Source organism: Dama dama, chromosome 15, assembly GCF_033118175.1.
Source record: "Dama dama isolate Ldn47 chromosome 15, ASM3311817v1, whole genome shotgun sequence".
Taxonomy (NCBI): domain Eukaryota; kingdom Metazoa; phylum Chordata; class Mammalia; order Artiodactyla; family Cervidae; genus Dama; species Dama dama.
The window spans coordinates 17,881,722-17,901,546 of NC_083695.1; the positions used below are offsets into that span (position 1 = coordinate 17,881,722).

General features: G+C 39.6%; 1 protein-coding gene across 3 annotated transcripts in view; it reads left to right on the top strand.

Moving 5' to 3' along the window:
- Window positions 1-19,825, top strand: part of BICC1 (BicC family RNA binding protein 1) — a 368,187-nt gene that overhangs the window by 327,008 nt on the left and 21,354 nt on the right. For all 3 annotated transcript variants that reach the window (XM_061161565.1, XM_061161567.1, XM_061161568.1), the window contains 3 exons: window positions 1,775-1,940; window positions 5,139-5,178; window positions 5,551-5,705. In XM_061161565.1, coding sequence (XP_061017548.1) covers window positions 1,775-1,940; window positions 5,139-5,178; window positions 5,551-5,705 — 361 coding nt within the window. The remainder of the gene's footprint in view (window positions 1-1,774; window positions 1,941-5,138; window positions 5,179-5,550; window positions 5,706-19,825) is intronic.

Below are 19,825 nucleotides of genomic sequence, written 5' to 3' on the forward strand. Positions count from 1 at the left end.
TGAGTCTGAGTAAACTCCAGGAGTTGGTGATGGACAGGGAGGCCTGGTGTGCTGTGATTCATGGGGTTGCAGAGTCAGACACGACTGAGCGACTGAACTGAACTGAGGCAAATATAACACATGTATTTTTTTGATTAAATTTTTTTATTGAAGCATAGTTGACTTAAAATGTGTTATATAATAATTCTATTCTTACTTCCTCCTTTCCTCAGCAAAGTCTGTTTTGCTTTTATGAAAAGAAAAATCTGTTCTACTTTTTTAAAGTCTTTGATTAATTATCATTGTTCCCATTTTGTCCAAATCTGCTTTATCTGTTTTTCTCGACATGGTACTAATATGCCAAATTAACATTATTTGTTATCAGGGGCTTCCCTGGTGGCTCAGATGGTAAAGCATCTGCCCGTAATGTGGGAGACCGGGGTTCGATCCCTGGGTTGGGAAGATCCCCTGGAGAAGGAAATGGCAACCCACTCCAGTATTCTTGTCTGGAAAATCCCGTGGACAGAGGACCCTGGTAGGCTACAGTCCAAGGGATTGCAAAGAGTTGGACACGACTGAGTGACTTCACTTTCTTCTCTTTCTTAGAGGAATAATGTTAGGTTAGACAAGTGCTCCGGCCTGGTGCACTGGGAAGACCCAGAGGAATCGGGTGGAGAGGGAGGTGGGAGGGGGGATCGGGATTGGGAATACATGTAAATCCATGGCTGATTCATATCAATGTATGACAAAACCCACTGGAAAAAAAAAAATAAAAATAATAAAAAAAATAATAATAATAAAAAAAAAAAAAAGAGAGAAATAATTCTGGGTTTAAAACCACCAGTGATGTGCACTGCATACTTCCTTGCCTTCGCTTATACTGTTCTGTCTGAGTTGCTGCTGTTCAATGGTGAACCTGCAGATGCCCTTTCAATTCCAGGTCACAAGCCTGTGTGACGCCTCTGAACTTTTGTCAAACAAAAAAAGCTCTTTGCTTCTCCTGTTGTGTTCTAATAGCCCTTTCTAAATTCCTCTGAATTCCCCTGGCACAACTGAATAGTGAATGATACAAAAAAGAATGTGTAAACAAATCAGCTCTTTGACTAATACTGTTTGTTATTTCTGTTTTACTTGAGCTTAACCTTCAGTTAGAGTTAAGCTTGAGGTGCATATCTAGGACACTATAAATTCTGATAATTCAAATAACTCTCCCTCGTTTTAAGAAGCACTTTCATGAGGTGTTCTTTCCCTGCACCCTGAACAGATGTTAAAGAATATTTATTTATCTGCTGCCTTTATCACAGCAGATTTGTAGCAACATCATGTGTATTGCACACAGATGAAATGGGTTATCTGCATGCTTTCAGACTGACTCAGTTTGCTCAGACTAGGTAAACATGGGTCACAGATATCTCCTTGATGTCTATAAATTAGGAATCTTGTCTGTATGTCTATTCCATGTGTACCATATACAAAATGTCATATATACATATTTACTGTGCTTGAATATATATTTTGAAATAGTTTCAACACCATGTTGAGATTCAGCAAATCTGCGTTCATATCCCATCTCTACCATTTACCAGAGCCGTGACCTTGGATAAGGTACTTCCCTCATGCGAGAAATAGGGACAGTAATACTGCCTTCCTCATATCAGTGCTATGAGGGTCACGTGGGATAATACCTGTAAATGGTGGACATGGTAAATCTAAATAGTAAACGTGGTCCCAGCAAAGGTGTGGTGCATGTGAATGAAACAGTGGCGTGTTCAATTCCAAACTCTCTCTCTCACAGCAGCGCTGACAGGTTGCTCTCAGACCCTGAGCTGAGTGCTGCAGAAAGCCCGCTGGCTGATAAGAAGGCTCCGGGGAGTGAGCGCGCTGCCGAGAGGGCAGCCGCTGCCCAACAGAACAATGAGAGGGCCCGCCTTGCCCCACGGCCATCCTACGTCAACATGCAGGTAATGATTAAACAAAAAAAAAAGGCAGAGTCATCCAAATGTAGGCTGTCTGGATTGAGGGAAATGGGGAATTCAGTGAGCCTTCAGCAGTAGAGCAGAAATTCCGTTTTCCTTCTGCATGCTCAGTTCAGTTCAGCTTAGTCTCTCAGTTGTGTCCGACTCTTTGCGACCCGGTGGACTGCAGCACGCCAGGCCTCCCTGTCCGTCATCAGCTCCCAGAGTTGACTCAAACTCATGTCCACTGAGTCGGTGATGCCTATTCAAAATTATATTTAAATATATATGCAGTAGCTAGGAATTGGTTTTGCTATAAACATTAAAAATGAAATGCAGGATTTAGTTTAAGTGAGGAGAATTATTTAAAATATTAAAAGTGATCTAACATGGTTTATGTCACTGTGTCTTATGCAAATGACATTTTTCATGTGTTGCTTAAATAATTTAGATAAATGTGTGAGCTGCTATTTCTGAGCATATACTGCCTCATGACATAGTCTTAGATAAATAGATTTATAAATAAATAATATTTATATTATTATCCTTCTATCTGTAAAATGGAGAAGATGAATTTGTTTGGTGCTCCTTAGACAGTTATAAAAATAACTAATGTGAGGCTTTAGTTTTTTGAAAGGAGATGCTAAATATTATTGATGATTATGTTGGTTCACAGATTTTTATGATTATTTTAAACGATTTCCTCAGCAGGGATTTTCTCTGTATCCATTTTCAAACTATTGGTCCAATTACAAAATAAATAAATAAACTATTGATCATGGAATTCAGAAATCTGATTTTTATATTGATCACAATATGAAAGATAAGGATTCTGTGCTTTTAGAGATGTCTATAAACACTTGGCTTCAGTGTCTGAATTAATGGGTAAACTTACTTCATAGTAAGATATATCATCTCCATCTCCCCACCTCCAAAAAAGAAAAAAAACTTCACAGAATCCTAGAAATAAAGAAGTTGTCATAAATATGTCAAAGAAATTAATTCATGAAACTAAATTGTACTTCTGTAATTCCAGTGAAAACTACAGTGCAATCCTGCTTGTCTGCTTATACTGATCCTTGGCATTTGAACATTTTCATGTTTTTAGATGAATGTTTTTACAAAAGCCATGGCCTTTACAAGGTGCAAAGTTAAAAACAAACATTTATTACATTTTCTCTGGTGGATATATTTTCAGTTATTATAAATTAAAGTTTTAAAAAGTATCTCATTTAAAAAGTATCAGATTCCTTTATGGTCCCTTTGTGAGTTTCGTCCATCTTGTGAGTCTCATCTTTTCCATCAAGTTTATACCTGTAGTGAACCTTTTCATGTTCCTTTCTTTTAGGATGGATGAGAGTGTTCCTGGTGATAGAGTTTCAATTTAAATAGATGTTATTTATGCCATTAGTGAAGAGCTGACTTTTAAAATCACTAAGAAATCAATGATAAGAGTTACTGAGCTTTGACAGGGAGAGTTTGAAGACTTCTGTGATTTCTGGAGCTAAAGATGACCTTTGTCTCCTGTAAAGATGACCTTTGTCTCCTGACTATTCTTGGACTTCTGAATCTCCAGCTCTCTTTTCACATTTATCTTACTTTCTAATTTATTTTGTGGTTATTTCTTTTACTCATCCCTGCTAAGCCTCCGTATGATTTGAGGCTATAGAGGCTATAGATTATTTTTGAATCATTGTTCTGTTTTTCCACAAAGTGTAGCACAGTATCTATAACCAGAAGGCACTCAATAAATATTTATTGAACAAGTAACTTTAGAATCTCCCCATATCTTGCCTTAGACATTAGTCATTAAAAGTTGATTTTAACTCCCAGAGTCATTTTAGACCTAGGATTTCAAAAGAAAAATCAAACCATGTTATCTAAAAATCTCACTCTCCCAGTTTACTGCCATGTTCCTTCTGGCTGGTCAAAGTCAACCAGTTTACTTTCATTATTTTGACCCTATCATTTGTAGTACTTTTTGCTTTTAGAAGTATCCTGTTTCAGACCATAAATTATATGGACACCCTGTGTATGATGGTATAGTCCTCCTGGAAGGAAGGGCCAGTGGGTTCTTGGCCCTTGTCAGTGGGTTCTTGAACTATCTTTGAGACATTTTTTCCCCCTAACTTACTGAAGTATAGTTGATTTACAATATTGTGTTAGTTTCAGTTGTATAGCAAAGTAGATACACATATATATGTATATATCTCTGTTCCTTTTTTCAATTATTTTCCATTATAGTTTTTTATTTATAAGGGACATTTTAAAATCAAGCCTAAGTTCCTGAAACACGGGAGTTGAGAACCCTGAGTCAGCATTTGCTGCTGCTGCTAAGTCGCTTCAGTCGTGTCCGACTCTGTGCGACCCCATAGACGGCAGCCCACCAGGCTCCCCCGTCCCTGGGATTCTCCAGGCGAGAACACTGGAGTGGGTTGCCATTTCCTTCTCCAAGAGTCAGCATTTGAGATGTAGTTATATCTGGACTTCTTTCTTCAAAATTTACCTCGGTTTGTATATAGACCCATCTGTGTCGTAGTCACTTATTCAGTGTGGATGAGAAGAATAAATGGTGCCCTCCTAGTCCTGTGCAATACAAGATAAATAAGTTTCATTTTTTAACTTAGGTTTATATTTTTATTTAGGTTTAATTTTAATGTTCTGCTTGTGTCATTATTAAAGCTAGACATTTGTCATTTATGTCACTGTAAAAGCATAGATAATGCCAATTAAGTTACGTAATTTCATAGGTTGTTGTGACATCATACCATTTTACCCAAATGAAGAGGGGATTTTGAGAAATACAGGAGGCCAATAATAGATAATCTGAAACTATTTTGAGAATGCATTGTTTTGAAATTTAGCATAACTCTTATTAAGTTATTCACTGTATGTTAGCATATATTGGTCCTGGTATGTTAAATATTCATAATAAAGAGGAATTTTTTTTTTCCCTTTGAAGGAAGATTTCTAACTCTTGTCATTGTCATGACTTAAAGTCAGAAGTAGTATATTACTATAAGGAATTAGTTTTGAAAACATGTTTAAGTTTATCAGGCTTGTGTGGGGCCCTGTCACATTATGGTGCCGAGCTTAGCATTTGTCTCAGGCAGGTGCATGGGCCACAGTCATGTAATCTTTTCAAGGAGTATTGGCGTGACATTTGGATAAACTGACAAGAAAGATGTTTTCTGTCTTTTTCAGGCATTTGACTATGAACAGAAGAAGCTGTTAGCAACCAAAGGTATGTGATACATTATGATCTATACTTTGATTTTTTTCAGTAGACACATAAAAAGTTTTTCAGTACTGATATCAAACTGGGAAATGGGACTTTCATAAAAGGAAACCCAGAATGTTTAGGTTCAAGTTGCATAAACTTTGTTGAGGTTGAATAGATTAGCATTAGATCATTTAAGAAATAATGTATCATTTTAAAATTTACTGTTACTTTGTATAAAATGTTTTATGAAGACATTTTAAGGTATTTTGTGTTAAGAAATGATATTCAGTGGTAATTTCTTTACATACATCAACGAAAAAATACTCATCAATGTTGTGTTTAAGAAATGCATTAAAAATAGCAAGCATTTGTTTTATGTTCTCTTTTCCAAAGCTATGTTAAAGAAACCAGTAGTGACGGAGGTCAGAACACCCACAAACACCTGGAGTGGCCTGGGGTTTTCTAAATCCATGCCCGCTGAAACTATCAAGGAGCTGAGAAGGGCCAACCACGTGTCCTATAAGCCCACAATGACGACCACTTTTGAGGTTTGTAGAGTCATGCCCTACTTACTCTTCCTGTCGATTCTCTCAGCAAAAGAGAACCGTCTTCTCTCCTCTCCCATTCTCTATTTACATAAGGACAGTTTCTTAATGGTGATTTGCTTTAATTTCTAATACTGTAAAGGTATTGCTATGAGATAGATACAGTCTGATATATTATGATCTTTTACATGTTTTCTCTCAAAGTTGTTGATCAGCTGTGAAGGAAATTTGGATAAATGTGTTTTTGTTAGGGGAGAATGTCAGAGAGCAGGGCTGAGATTAAGCAAAGGGCATATGTAATATGCCATAAAAAATGTATAAAGAATCCCTTCATTCCAGGGTATCACTCACAAGACCACCAAGGGGGAAAAGGCAATTATTCAACAAAAACAAGTTCTCAGATCTGAGTTAAAAATTCAGTGTGTTCAGATGTGCCAGGAACACAGCAGGAAGTATCACAAACAAGAGCTCCAAAAAATTATGCTTCCCAGATGTTGGCTGCAGGGCTTAGGGGTGAGACGGGGAAGCTGGCATCCTCACCATAGGGAGAAGGGATCCAGATCTCCTTGCTTCTCTGCCGGGCTGTACGTGACTCAGTCAGCAAGGCCTTTTCAGTTGCAGAGTGTCAGGTTTTGGCTCTAAGTCTTTTGCAAGTGCAGGTGGAGTTAGAATGCGTGCACGTGCACACACTCACCCACACAACTGCAGAGACTGCACAAACCTAAAAGATGGATGAAAATTATTAATCCAACAATGAGACCACTGGAGGCTCAAAAACAAATACTGGTTAAGCGTTTCATAATTGTTAGTCTAATCACTAGCATTTGCAGATTGACCTTCATTTCTCCACCCATTTTCTTTGTAATAAATTAGAATGTTGACGAAAGGCAAATGCAAACATGTGATTTTTTTTCCCCTTTGTCTCTTTGAGAAAGTGAAAAAGAAAGTACTATTGAAATACTAAAAGGCACAGTTTCCTGCAAATTTCATTGTCAGACTTACAGTAGCAATTTGGCAGGGTATATTTAAAGACTGAAGTTACTGTTGGCAACTAGAATGCAGGAATCATTATGAAAAATTTGAGGCCCTGGGAGTTATACACCCCTTTCTGCCATTATAGCTCTGAGAGAAAGTCAACACGTCCTTTCATTGGCAGAGGCCTTAAAAACTGCTGTGCTCATTCCCAGGCTTCCACTGGTGTACCTGCCGGCTGTTGTGCTCACCCCCACCTTCAGCGGAATGGAGCTTTAGGTGGTTGATTAAGTTCCTGTCGTTTCAGAGATGAAATAGTTCGCTTTAGAAATGCTAATTCAGTTCTGTTCTCAGAGACCAATAGTATGACAGGTTGAAATGACGATTGTTCTAATAAAGTAGTTGTCAAATGCAGAGGCTGTGGGAACCTGACAGCCACCACCGACACACGCACCGCTTTGCTGAGTGACTTCCCACCTCAGAGCCCGTTTGCTCATTGCAGTTATTTTGAGCATGCTGTGGGAGAAGGCACCCAGTGCTTCATGTGGTGTGCAGGAAGTCTTGGTAATATTTAGCAACTACTGTTATTTCCACTAAAGAACTTTACCCTGAGGAAAACCAAGAGCCTGATGAAAGATGTGATTCATATACATATATGAATGCTTATTACTGGAAGTATTTCTGCATTTTCAAACTAGATATGCTTTTTATATCTAAAGGAATACTTTAGAGTGTTACATGAACACATAATGTGCTAGTAATAATTACCTTAAATCACATTCATTTATTTCTTTGATGTTTTATATGGTACATTTTCATCCACGGGCTTTTTTGATCCCTATAAATTCCCAGTGAGGGAAAGGGTCCCAGATCAGTTAAGTGTCTTACTTGAGGTCATCAGTAGTTAGAAAAAAGGACTTGAATTCATTTTGCAAAATTTCTTTATCCTCGTTTTCCTAATGGTTTAACTCAGAGGGTACCTAGCAAGTTAGTTAGTGTTAGTCACTCAGTCATGTCCAACTCTTTGCAACCCCATGGATTGCATCCCACAAGGCTCCTCTGTCCATGGAATTTCCAGGCAAGAATACTGGAGTGGGTTGCCATTTCCTTCTCCAGGGGATCTTCCCGACCCAGGGATTGAACCTGGGTCTCCCACATTGCAGGCAAATTCTTTACCATACAAGGTGATATATAAATGCTCTAGAGCCATGTTAAAAGACATAAGAATCACTTGGTGCACTTAAAAATGCAGATTCTTTCCCCAGCATCTCACTCATCAGGGAAAGAGCCAGCAGGAACCAGTAATTTACCTTTTCACCAAAAGCCTAGTCTGATTCTGATGCAGGCACCCCCCTGGAAACACTGCTCTGCAGGGATGTACCATAAGGGGACGACTCAGAAGTGGTGTCAGAACCCGGAGGGCCTCTGCTCTGGGTCTTGTCCAAGGACGAGTAGACCACACTCTATGGGCTTGAGTTTGCAGGCTCCTGAGTCAGTGGCTGAATCCCTCCTGCAGCTTTTCTTGCTTTGGTTCTCTCGGGCCAGCCTGTTCCACCTTTCTGGCTAATGTCTAACAGCTCATTCACATTGGAAGGTGGGGGAGAGGATGAAACCAGCGAGATCAGTGCCAGGGCATTCACCGAGTAACCTGCTTTTATTCACAGCCCCTTTAAACAGTGGTGATAAGAGACAGAATCAGGCTTTCTTAGGGAATGGTTCTAGATTCTTGTGGTGTGGAGGACTTTCACACACCCCAAAGCCATCAAAAGGAGGTAAAAGGGCATGATCTGATACTCTGAAGCAGCTGCTCTTTGTGGATGCCTGCCCTCCTCTTTATTCTGCTAAAACTCAGAGGGATTGTAAACTGGGCAATTAATGGGTTAGCACATAGGGACAGGGTGGGAATTGAGAAGGACCTGGGGAAAAGTGGACAGGGCTTAAAATTTTTTTTTTTAAAGATTTACAACATCTCCACTTGTAGCACTATTTTAAAATCAGAGAGTAGTTACAGCCAGAATGGCCATCATCAGAAAATACACAAACAATAAATGCTGGAGAGAGTGTGGAGAGAAGGGAACACTCTTACACTGTTGATGGGAATATAAATTGGTATAGCTACAATGGAAGTTTCTTAAAAAATTAAAAATAGAGCTACCTTATGACCCTGCAAGGAGATCAAACCAGTCAATCCTAAAGGAAATCAGTCCTGAATATTCATTGGAAGGACTGATGCTGAAGCTGAAACTCCAGTACTTTGGCCACCTGATGCGAAGAGCTGACTCATTGGAAAAGACCCTGATGCTGGGAAAGATTGAGGGCAGGCGGAGAAAGGGATGACAGAGGATGAGATGATTGGATGGCATCACCGACTTGATGGACATGAGTTTAAGCAAATTCTGGTAGTTGGTGATGGACAGGGAAGCCTGGTGTGCTGTAGTCCATGGGGTCTTAAAGAGTCTGACACAACTGAGCGACTTATCTGAACTGGCTGATGACTCTGCAATCCCACTCCTGGGCATATATTCAGAGAAAAACATGATCAAAAAGGATATACATACCCTAGTGTTCACTGCAGGTCTGTTCACAGTAGCCGAGACATGGAAGCAACCTAAATGTCCGTTGACAAAGGAATGGATAAAGAAGATGTGGGTACATATATACAAAACAATGGACTATTACTCAGCCATCTAAAAGAATGAAATAATGCCATTTGCAGCAACATGAGTGGAACTAGAGATTGTTATACTGAGTGAAGTAAGTCAGAGAAGGAGAAATATCATATGACATCCTTTATATGTGGAATCTAAAACGAAATGATACAAATGAACTTATAAAACAGAAACAGACTCACAGACTATGAGAATGAGCTTTATGGTTGCCAGGGGGATGGGTGGGGGAAGGCATAGTTAGGGAGTTTGGGATTGACATGTACATGCTACTGTATTTGAAATGGATAACCAACAAGGTCTGTATAGCACTTGGAACTCTGCTCAATGTTATGTGATAGCTTGGGTGGGAGGGGAGTTTGGGGGTGAATGGATACATGAAGTTGTATGGCTAAGTCCCTTCACCGTTCACCTAAAACTATCACAACACTGTTTGTTAATCGGCTATACGCCAATACAAAATAAAAAGTTTAAAAAAAATTAGGGGGTAGTTAGAAACACTCTTTTTCCTTATTCTTTTCCAAAGAAAACCAAAACCAAATGGACAAGTAGGATGCTCTGGAGAAGTACGTTTAGCCAATGGGTCCTGACTGGTGTGGGTTACTGAGTGTGTAGGGAATCAAGGCACATGGGTTTCCTGCTCTAGGAAGCTTGCTTTAGGCAAGAAACTGATGCTTTGAACATCCTGTTCACATTACTGAGAAACTAGACTTGAGAGACTGTTTCCAGTTTTAAGGCACTTTTGAGAAATTAGACTTTTCCAAAGAATTCCTTTAGATAAGAAGCAAGTAGCTTGAGGGCTATTTTTGTTTTCTTCAAGACTCAAGGGTATGACCCTATCCACTTAATGATATACTGGGACAGCAAAGATCAAACAAAAGGTTGCTTTGACCTGCAGTATTTCTGTCACATCAATGGAACTAAAAAGTTTTGGATTTTCCTTTTCTTTTTGCCACTTATCTCTTAAAGGCATTAGAAATGGTTGTGTATTCTCTGGAGCAGGTAAAACCTGTATCAGAAGTTAAAAGAAGGTTTTAAATTTCCTCCTAAGAGTAATGAGGTTGTCTGACTATTTTAAGTCTTACAAATCTAAATAATTTTGTGATGTTTACCAGTTTGTTGTCTTCTAACATATCACAATAAACTGGTAAATATCACCAGATTATTTTTTTTTTTTTTCAGGTTAAGAAAATTTTTATTATTTCTGGACAACTTTTTCTGCTACATTTTTCTCTCCCCCCCTCCACTGGAACTTTTTTTTTTTTTTTTTTTATTATTATTTTTTTTTTTTCCAGTGGGTTTTGTCATACATTGATATGAATCAGCCATGGATTTACATGTATTCCCAATCCCGATCCCCCCTCCCACCTCCCTCTCCACCCGATTCCTCCGGGTCTTCCCAGTGCACCAGGCCGGAGCACTTGTCTCGTGCATCCCTCCTGGGCTGGTGATCTGTTTCACCATAGATAGTATACATGCTGTTCTTTTGAAATATCCCACCCTCACATTCTCCCACAAAGTTCAAAAGTCTGTTCTGTATTTCTGTGTCTCTTTTTCTGTTCTGCATATAGGGTTATCGTTATCACCTTTCTAATTTCCATATATGTGTCAGTATGCTGTAATGTTCTTTATCTTTCTGGCTTACTTCACTCTGTATAATGGGCTCCAGCTTCATCCATCTCATTAGGACTGGTTCAAATGAATTCTTTTTAATGGCTGAGTAATATTCCATGGTGTATATGTACCACAGCTTCCTTATCCATTCATCTGCTGATGGGCATCTAGGTTGCTTCCATGTCCTGGCTATTATAAACAGTGCTGCGATGAACATTGGGGTGCACGTGTCTCTTTCAGATCTGGTTTCCTCAGTATGTATGCCCAGAAGTGGGATTGCTGGGTCATATGGCAGTTCTATGTCCAGTTTTTTAAGGAATCTCCACACTGTTTTCCATAGCGGCTGTACTAGTTTGCATTCCCACCAACAGTGTAAGAGGGTTCCCTTTTCTCCACACCCTCTCCAGCATTTATTGCTTGTAGACTTTTGGATAGCAGCCATCCTGGCTGGCGTGTAATGGTACCTCATTGTGGTTTTGATTTGCATTTCTCTAATAATGAGTGATGTTGAGCATCTTTTCATGTGTTTGTTAGCCATCTGTATGTCTTCTTTGGAGAAGTGTCTGTTTAGTTCTTTGGCCCATTTTTTGATTGGGTCATTTATTTTTCTGGAATTGAGCTGCAGGAGTTGCTTGTATATTTTTGAGATTAATCCTTTGTCTGTTTCTTCATTTGCTATTATTTTCTCCCAATCTGAGGGCTGTCTTTTCACCTTACTTATAGTTTCCTTTGTAGTGCAAAAGCTTTTAAGTTTCATTAGGTCCCATTTGTTTAGTTTTGCTTTTATTTCCAATATTCTGGGAGGTGGGTCATAGAGGATCTTGCTTTGATTTATGTCGGAGAGTGTTTTGCCTATGTTCTCCTCTAGGAGTTTTATAGTTTCTGGTCTTACATTTAGATCTTTAATCCATTTTGAGTTTATTTTTGTGTATGGTGTTAGAAAGTGTTCTAGTTTCATTCTTTTACAAGTGGTTGACCAGTTTTCCCAGCACCACTTGTTAAAGAGGTTGTCTTTTTTCCATTGTATATCCTTGCCTCCTTTGTCAAAGATAAGGTGTCCATAGGTTCGTGGATTTATCTCTGGGCTTTCTATTCTGTTCCATTGATCTATATTTCTGTCTTTGTGCCAGTACCATACTGTCTTGATGACTGTGGCTTTGTAGTAGAGTCTGAAGTCAGGCAGGTTGATTCCTCCAGTTCCATTCTTCTTTCTCAAGATTACTTTGGCTATTCGCGGTTTTTTGTATTTCCATACAAATTGTGAAATTCTTTGGTCTAGTTCTGTGAAAAATACCGTTGGTAGCTTGATAGGGATTGCATTGAATCTATAGACTGCTTTGGGTAGAATAGCCATTTTGACAATATTAATTCTTCCAATCCATGAACACGGTATGTTTCTCCATCTGTTTGTGTCCTCTTTGATTTCTTTCATCAGTGTTTTATAGTTTTCTATGTATAGGTCCTTTGTTTCTTTAGGTAGATATACTCCTAAGTATTTTATTCTTTTTGTTGCAATGGTGAATGGTATTGTTTCCTTAATTTCTCTGGCTGTTTTTTCATTGTTAGTATATAGGAATGCAAGGGATTTCTGTGTGTTAATTTTATATCCTGCAACTTTACTATATTCATTGATTAGCTCTAGTAATTTTCTGGTAGAATCTTTAGGGTTTTCTATGTAGAGGATCATGTCATCTGCAAACAGTGAGAGTTTTACTTCTTCTTTTCCTATCTGGATTCCTTTTACTTCTTTTTCTGCTCTGATTGCTGTGGCCAGCACTTCCAACACTATGTTGAATAGTAGTGGTGAGAGTGGGCACCCTTGTCTTGTTCCTGATTTCAGGGGAAATGCCTTCAATTTTTCACCATTGAGGGTGATGCTTGCTGTGGGTTTGTCATATATAGCTTTTATTATGTTGAGGTATGTTCCTTCTATTCCTGCTTTTTGGAGAGTTTTAATCATAAATGAGTGTTGAATTTTGTCAAAGGCTTTCTCTGCATCTATTGAGATAATCATATGGTTTTTATCTTTCAATTTGTTAATGTGGTGTATTACATTGATTGATTTGCGGATATTAAAGAATCCTTGCATTCCTGGGATAAAGCCCACTTGGTCATGGTGTATGATTTTTTTAATATGTTGTTGGATTCTGTTTGCTAGAATTTTGTTAAGGATTTTTGCATCTATGTTCATCAGTGATATTGGCCTGTAGTTTTCTTTTTTTGTGGCATCTTTGTCTGGTTTTGGAATTAGGGTGATGGTGGCCTCATAGAATGAGTTTGGAAGCTTACCTTCTTCTGCAATTTTCTGGAAGAGTTTGAGTAAGATAGGTGTTAGCTCTTCTCTAAATTTTTGGTAGAATTCAGCTGTGAAGCCATCTGGTCCTGGGCTTTTGTTTGCTGGAAGATTTTTGATGACAGTTTCGATTTCCTTGCTTGTGATGGGTCTGTTAAGATCTTCTATTTCTTCCTGGTTCAGTTTTGGAAAGTTATACTTTTCTAAGAATTTGTCCATTTCATCCAAGTTGTCCATTTTATTGGCATAGAGCTGCTGGTAGTAGTCTCTTATGATCCTTTGTATTTCAGTGTTGTCTGTTGTGATCTCTCCATTTTCATTTCTAATTTTGTCAATTTGGTTTTTCTCTCTTTGTTTCTTAATGAGTCTTGCTAATGGTTTGTCAATTTTGTTTATTTTTTCAAAAAACCAGCTTTTAGCTTTGTTGATTTTTGCTATGGTCTCTTTAGTTTCTTTTGCATTTATTTCTGCCCTGATTTTTAAGATTTCTTTCCTTCTGCTAACTCTGGGGTTCTTCATTTCTTCCTTCTCTAATTGCTTTAGGTGTAGAGTTAGGTTATTTAATTGGTTTTTTTCCTGTTTCTTAATGTAAGCCTGTAATGCTATGAACCTTCCCCTTAGCACTGCTTTTACAGTGTCCCATAGGTTTTGGGTTGTTGTGTTTTCATTTTCATTCATTTCTATACATATTTTGATTTCTTTTTTGATTTCTTCTATGATTTGTTGGTTATTCAGAAGCGTGTTATTTAGCCTCCATATGTTTGAAGTTTTAACAATTTTTTCCCTGTAATTGAGATCTAATCTTACTGCACTGTGGTCAGAAAAGATGACTGGAATGATTTCAATTTTTTTGAATTTTCCAAGACCAGATTTATGGCCCAGGATGTGATCTATTCTGGAGAATGTTCCGTGTGCACTTGAGAAAAAGGTGAAGTTGATTGTTTTGGGGTGAAATGTCCTATAGATATCAATTAGGTCTAGCTGGTCCATTGTGTCATTTAAGGTTTGTGTTTCCTTGTTAATTTTCTGTTTAGTTGATCTATCCATAGTTGTGAGTGGGGTATTAAAGTCTCCCACTATTATTGTGTTACTATTAATTTCCTCTTTCATACTTGTTAGCGTTTGCCGTACATATTGCGGTGCTCCTATGTTGGGTGCATATATATTTATAATTGTTATATCTTCTTTTTTGATTGATCCTTTGATCATTATGTAGTGTCCTTCTTTGTCTCTTTTCACTTCCTTTATTTGAAAGTCTATTTTATCTGATATGAGTATTGCGACTCCTGCTTTCTTTTGGTCTCCGTTTGCATGAAATATTTTTTTCCAGCCCTTCACTTTTAGTCTGTATGTGTCTCTTGTTTTGAGGTGGGTCTCTTGTAGACAGCATATATAGGGGTCTTGTTTTTGTATCCATTCAGCCAATCTTTGTCTTTTGGTTGGGGCATTCAACCCATTTACATTTAGGGTAATTATTGATAGGTGTGGTCCCGTTGCCATTTACTTTGTTGTTTTGGGTTCACATTTATAAAACCTTTCTGCATTTCCTGTCTAGAGAAGATCCTTTAGCATTTGTTGAAGAGCTGGTTTGGTGGTGCTGAATTCTCTCAGCTTTTGCTTATCTGTAAAGCTTTTGAATTCTCCTTCATATCTGAATGAGATCCTTGCTGGATACAGTAATCTAGGTTGTAGGTTATTCTCTTTCATTACTTTCAGTACGTCCTGCCATTCCCTTCTGGCCTGGAGGGTTTCTATTGATAGATCAGCTGTTATCCTTATGGGAATCCCTTTGTGTGTTATTTGTTGTTTTTCCCTTGCTGCTTTTAATATTTGTTCTTTGTGTTTGATCTTTGTTAATTTGATTAATATGTGTCTTGGGGTGTTTTGCCTTGGGTTTATCCTGTTTGGGACTCTCTGGGTTTCTTGGATTTGGGTGGCTATTTCCTTCCCCATTTTAGGGAAGTTTTCAGCTATTATCTCCTCGAGTATTTTCTCATGGCCCTTCTTTTTGTCTTCTTCTTCTGGAACTCCTATGATTCGAATGTTGGGGCGTTTCACAGTGTCCCAGAGGTCCCTGAGGTTGTCCTCATTTCTTTTGATCCTTTTTTCTTTTTTCCTCTCTGCTTCATTTATTTCCACCATTTTATCTTCTACCTCACTTATCCTATCTTCTGCCTCCGTTATTCTACTCTTGGTTCCCTCCAAAGTGTTTTTGATCTCATTCATTGCATTATTCATTTGTAATTGACTCTTTTTTATTTCTTCTAGGTCTTTATTAAACAGTTCTTGAATCTTTTCAATCTTTGTTTCCAGGCTATTTATCTGTAACTCCATTTTGTTTTCAAGATTTTGGATCATTTTTATTATCATTATTCTAAATTCTTTTTCAGGTAGATTCCCTATCTCCTCCTCTTTTGTTTGACTTGGTGGGCATTTTTCATGTTCCTTTACCTGTTGGGTATTTCTTTGCCTTTTCATCTTGTTTAGATTGCTGTATCTGGAGTGGGCTTTCTGTATTCTGGAGGTCTGTGGTTCCTTTTTGTTGTGGAGGATTAACCCAGTGGGTGGGGTTAGACGATTGGCTTGTCAAGGTTTCCTGGTTAGGGAAGCTTGCATCAGTGTTCTGGTGCGTGGAACTTGATTTCTACTCTTTGGAGAGCAATGGAGTGCCCAGTAATGAGTTTTGAGATGGGTCTATGTGTTAGGTGTGACCTTGGGCAGCCTGTATGTTGATGTTCAGGGCTATGTTCCTGCGTTGCTGGAGAATTTGCGTGGTATGTCTTGCTCTGAAACTTATTGGCTCTTGTGTGGTGGTTGGTTTCAGTGTAGGTATGGAGGCTTTTGGACAGTCACTTATTACTTAAAGTTCCTTGTAGTCAGGAGTTTTCTGGTGTTCTCAGGTTTTGGGCTTAAGTCTCCTGCCTCTGGATTTCAGTTTTATTCTTCCTGTAGTCTCAGGACTTCTCCAACTATGCAGCCCTGATAAGAAAACTTCTAGGTTAATGGCTAAAAGATTCTCCCCCGTTAGGGACACCCAGAGAGGTTCACAGAGTCACATGAAGAAGAGGAGAGGGAGGAGGGAGATAGAGATGAACAGGAGGAGAAAAAGGGGGACTCAAGAGGAGAGAGACAGATCTACACAGCTGTCTGTTCCCAGAGTGTTCTCCGTAGCCCAGTCACCTACAAAGATTCACAGAATTGGATTGGGAAGAGAAGGGGAAAGGAGGAAATAGAGGTGTTCTGAGGTAGAAAACAGAGAGTCAAGATTGGGAGAGAATAATCTTCGGTTTAAAAATAGGGCTTCTCTTCTTTTTTTTTTTTTGTAAGGTTATAGTGTATTGAAAATGAAAATTAAGGAGTAGTAGAGGAGTACTAGAGGACTTTAAAAGAAATAAGATAAAAAGAAAAATAGAAAATAGAAGAGAGAAAGGAAAGAAAAAAAAGAAAGAAAAAGAAAAAAAAAAGAAAAAAAAGAAAAAAAAAAGGAAAAAAGAAAAAAAATTTTTTTTTTTCCCCCCTAATTAAAAAATCGTAAAAGTCTATGGAAATGAAAGTTAAGGAGTAATGGGGGAGTAATAGGGGATTTTAAAGGAAAATAAAAGAGAAAAAATAAAAAAGAAAAAAAAGAAAAAAATAAAAAAAAATAAAAAAAAGAGAAAAAAGTAAAATTATATCTAGGAGTTTCTCTGGAGCTGTTGCGGTCAGTGTGGGTTCGGCTCAGTTTCAGATAGCTCCTCGTTCCAGCTTACGCTTCTCGATATCTACAGGCTTCTCTGGTGTAGACAATGTTTCCTAGAGGGATTTTAATCTGTTGCACCAGTCCCTTCTGAAGCGGTTCCCTTTGTTTATTTGGCTTCTGTTTGCCGGTCTCTTCAGAGCCTCATTTCCGCCCTGACACAGGCGGGCGGAGGTGGACTCTTATTCAGGTAGCTAGTTCCGTCGCTCTGCGGGGAGGGGCTTGCGCCGCGGGGACGGGCTGGGGCTGCCAGGAGGGGCTGACGCTGCTCTCTCCTCTGCGCTGCTCAGGCTCCCGGCTGTTCTATATGGGGAGCGCGCCCCGCGCTGCGCGAGGTTCCAGCCCTCGGGTGTTCCACAAAAGCGCGGAGGGAAAAGCTGCGCCCGCTCTCTGTGCCTTCCCCGTCAGAGCGGTCCAGGCAGCCAGGGGCTCGGTGGGCGCACTCTCCCCAGGTGTGTCGCGCCCCCTCCCTTCCGCGGACCCAGTCTCAGTTTCCGCCGGCGCCAGTCGGGTGCGCGCGCCTTCTGCCCTCCGCGTCCCCAGCCCCAGTCCCCGCCCGCGCCGGTCGGGTGCCTGCGCCCTGTGTCTCGCCGCGACCTTCCCCTCCCCCCTGCCTCCTGCTTCCGGCGGAGCTGGGCCGGTCCGCAGCCTGCGAGCTCCTCTCTGGACCCTCTCGGTCTCTTTGTTCTGCGAACGGCCGGCAGTGTGTTCGGGCCGGCTAATTTACTCTCTCTCTTTTGGTCTCCCACAGTTCAAGTTGGCAACTCACAGAAGCTCCCTCCGATTGTCCTCAGGGCACTCAGGCCCGGACCCTACCCCAAGCAATGCCGCCTAAGAGCTCCCGGGACGGATCTCCGTCCTTAGCTCTTTTGTTTCACTTTTTATCTTTTATATTTTGTCCTACCTCCTTTCGAAGACAATGGGTTGCTTTTCTGGGCGCCTGATGACCTCAGCTAGTGATCAGAAGTTGTTTTGCGAAGTTTGCTCTGCGTTCAGTTATTCTTTTGATGAATTTGTAGGAGAGAAAGTGGTCTCCCCGTCTTACTCCTCCGCCATCTTGGCTCCCCCCCCCCCCCCCCCCCCCCCCCCCCCCCGAGCGGCTGTGAAGTAGGCGGCCGCCTGCGGCTTTTCGCTTCTCAGCTGGGATGAAGCCCCCAGATTATTTTTTATTTAATGTTTTTAGAAAACATCATGTTTAGCCAGATCTGAGATAACTGTGTGAATGAAATCAGCTTAGATCTTAGATGAGTGACTTTTTAATACTCAAAAAGAGTTTAGATACAGAAGTTTTAAAATTTATAGAAATACTACATAATGGTCTCTTTCCTGGTAATTAACCAGTTTTGAGCATGTTCTTATTTCTCTTGCTGCATGGAATTTATCTGGTTGAATTATGTTAATGATGGTTTTAACTGAAAAACCCATTTTTTTGCTGTGAGGAGCCTTCCTTTCCCTAGGCCCCTTCCCAAAAGTCAGCAAAGGGGATCCCATAGATGTAGGAAAAGGTGACTGTGAGATCTAGTAATTCTGCAATTATTTATCAATAAGCATGTCCTGTGTTTTAGATGCAGTTCTGGGCATTAGATACAATGCTTGAATACAGATTCTTGCTTTCATGGATAGAGCTTTTTTTTGGTGGGTAGAGAGAAATATATAACAAGTTAATCAGAAGGCATTAAGTAATTAAAGTCCCTGATAAATATGAAACAGAGGCTATTTTATATTGGGTAGTTTTAGCTGGCTTTAATGAGCAAATGACATTTAAGCTAAGACCTACATGGCAAGAAAGGGCCAACCTTGTGACTATCTAGGGAAATAGTACTAGGCCAGGGAGACAACTGGCATTATCATATTGGAGTCAGGGCAAACTGGTAAGTTCATGGAGCAGAAGGTGGATAGGGTGGTGGAGCATTGAAGATAAGGTTGGAGAGACAGGCAAATACTTGTTTATGGAGCATTTCAGCCCATGGTAAAGTACTGGCAAGGGATTATAGGATTGTACGCTGAGCGAGGCATGGTTTTGTTCTAATTTGCATTTAAAAAAACAACCTACAACCTAGTTGCTTCATGGAAAATGGATTATTGGGGTGGGAGGCAAGAAAGAATCAACATGTCCATTAAAGAGGCTATTAATGACAGTGGTGGAGATTGGTAAAAGTAGGTAGATTTGGGGTATGTTTATATACGACATTGATAAACTGACAAATTGGACATAGTGAGGAGAGGATGAATGAGTATGACTCTTAGAAGTCTGGCTTGAGCAACTGGGTGAATGGTCATCACTTACTGAGATGTAGGAATTCTGGGAGAGAAGTAGATGTGAGTGTAGCTTGTGGGGATGGTCGTGAACAATATGGTTTCAAACACTCTTAAGTTTAAAATGTCTGTGAGACAGTAAAATGGAGGTATCAGATTGGCAACTCTGTGATGCTAAATTTCAGTAGAGAATTCAAACCTGGAGGTAACAATTTCAGTCATGGCTGTGGTTAAGGTTTGAAAAAGGTTGTGATTACTGATTATTTAAGGAGAAAGTGTAGAGAGAGATGATAAGGAATGTGAAGACCAAACCTGACATTTGGAATAGAAAAGAGAGGAAGATCCTACAGTAAGGATTCAGTAGGGCAGCTAGGAAGTCTTGAGAGTGGTGTCATGAGTGGTATTATAATGCCCTGAAGAAAGAAGTGTTGCAGCCAGGCACTGTCAGCTGTGGGTATGCTGCCATGGGATTGAATTGAGTTCAGTGACCTGAATAGTAAAGGATTCTCTTGGAATTAGCCAGTAAACATAAAACTTGGGTTATCAGAAAACGTTGACTTTAATACTACAGATATATAGTACAAAG